This window comes from Malurus melanocephalus, unplaced genomic scaffold (assembly GCF_030028575.1).
Source record: "Malurus melanocephalus ecotype Western Australia unplaced genomic scaffold, MMel_1.1 scaffold_2395, whole genome shotgun sequence".
Taxonomy (NCBI): Eukaryota; Metazoa; Chordata; class Aves; order Passeriformes; family Maluridae; genus Malurus; species Malurus melanocephalus.
In genome coordinates, this window is record NW_026625627.1 from 1 (window position 1) to 1570 (window position 1570).

The window sequence follows — 1570 nt, forward strand, 5'->3', positions numbered from 1 at the left end:
TATTATATATAATAACCCAGAATAATATTTTATTTTTATTTTTTGTGGAACCAGATGCTTGGGGGAACAAACAAGATCCCAGAGGAGCTTTCCTCATCGACCGCAGTCCCGAGTATTTTGAGCCCATTTTGAATTATTTACGGCACGGACAGCTGATTGTCAACGATGGAATTAATTTATTGGGTGGGTATTGCCTGTCTGATTGGTAATTAATAATTAATTAATAATCAATCATCTCAGTTATTGCTGCTTGGAATGGAGAGGGAGCGCTCTGGGTGGATTTCTTGGTGGATTTATTGGTGAATTTATTGATGGATTTATTGGATTTATTGGTAGATTTATTGATGGATTTATTGGTGGATTTATTGGATTTATTGATGGATTTATTGATGGATTTATTGGCAGGTTTATTGGTGGATTCATTGGTGGATTTATTGATGGATTTATTGATGGATTTATTTGGTGGATTTATTTACAGCGGTTTTTCAGGATCAACAATCCCAATAACCCCACTGTTTCTCTGTAGGTGTTTTGGAAGAAGTGCAGTTCTTTGGGATCGGTTCTTTGGGATCGGTTCTTTGGGATTGGTTCTTTAGGATCAGTTCTTTGGGATCAGTTCTTTGGGATCGGTTCTTTGGGATCGGTTCTTTAGGATCGGTTCTTTAGGATCAGTTCTTTGGGATCGGTTCTTTGGGATCGGTTCTTTGGGATCGGTTCTTTAGGATCGACAATCCCAATAACCCCACTCTTTCTCTGCAGGTTTTTTGGAAGAAGCCCCGTTCTTTGGGATCGGTTCTTTGGGATCAATAATCCCAATAACCCCACTCTTTGTTTGTAGGGTTTTGGATGAAGTGCAGTTCTTTGGGATTGGTTCTTTGGGTTCGACAATCCCAATAACCCCACTGTTTCTCTGTAGGGTTTTGGAAGAAGCGCAGTTCTTTGGGATCGGTTCTTTGGGATCGGTTTTTTAGGATGGACAATCCAAATAACCCCACTCTGCAGGTGTTTTGGATGAAGTGCAGTTCTTTGGGATCAGTTTTTTAGGATCAACAATCCCAATAACCCCACTCTGCAGGTGTTTTGGATGAAGTGCAGTTCTTTGGGATCGGTTCTTTGGGATCTTATTTTGGGATCAATAATCCCAATAACCCCACTGTTTCTCTGCAGGTGTTTTGGAACATGCCCAGTTCTTTGGGATCAGTTCTTTGGGATCGGTTCTTTGGGATCGGTTTTTTAGGATCGACAATCCCAATAACCCCACTCTGCAGGTGTTTTGGAAGAAGTGCAGTTCTTTGGGATGGGTTCTTTGGGATTGGTTCTTTGGGATCAGTTTTTTAGGATGGACAATCCCAATAACCCCACTGTTTCTCTGCAGGGGTTTTGGAAGAAGCCCCGTTCTTTGGGATCGGTTCTTTGGGATCTTTTTTTAGGATGAACAACCCCAATAACCCCTCTCTTTCTCTGCAGGAGTCTTGGAAGAAGCGCGATTCTTCGGCATCGACTCCCTCATCGAGCACCTGGAGGTCGCCATCAAGGTACTTTTTTTTTTTGTAAAATCCGAATTTTTCCC

General features: G+C 41.7%; 1 protein-coding gene across 1 annotated transcript in view; it reads left to right on the forward strand.

The window, feature by feature from the left end:
• Positions 1 to 41: 41 nt before the first annotated feature.
• The window catches only part of KCTD9 (potassium channel tetramerization domain containing 9), a gene marked incomplete at both ends in the record, with an annotated part of 4815 nt that continues 3286 nt past the window's right edge, over positions 42 to 1570 (forward strand). The window contains 2 exons of the mRNA XM_057388730.1: positions 42 to 183; positions 1468 to 1534. Coding sequence (XP_057244713.1) covers positions 42 to 183; positions 1468 to 1534 — 209 coding nt within the window. The remainder of the gene's footprint in view (positions 184 to 1467; positions 1535 to 1570) is intronic.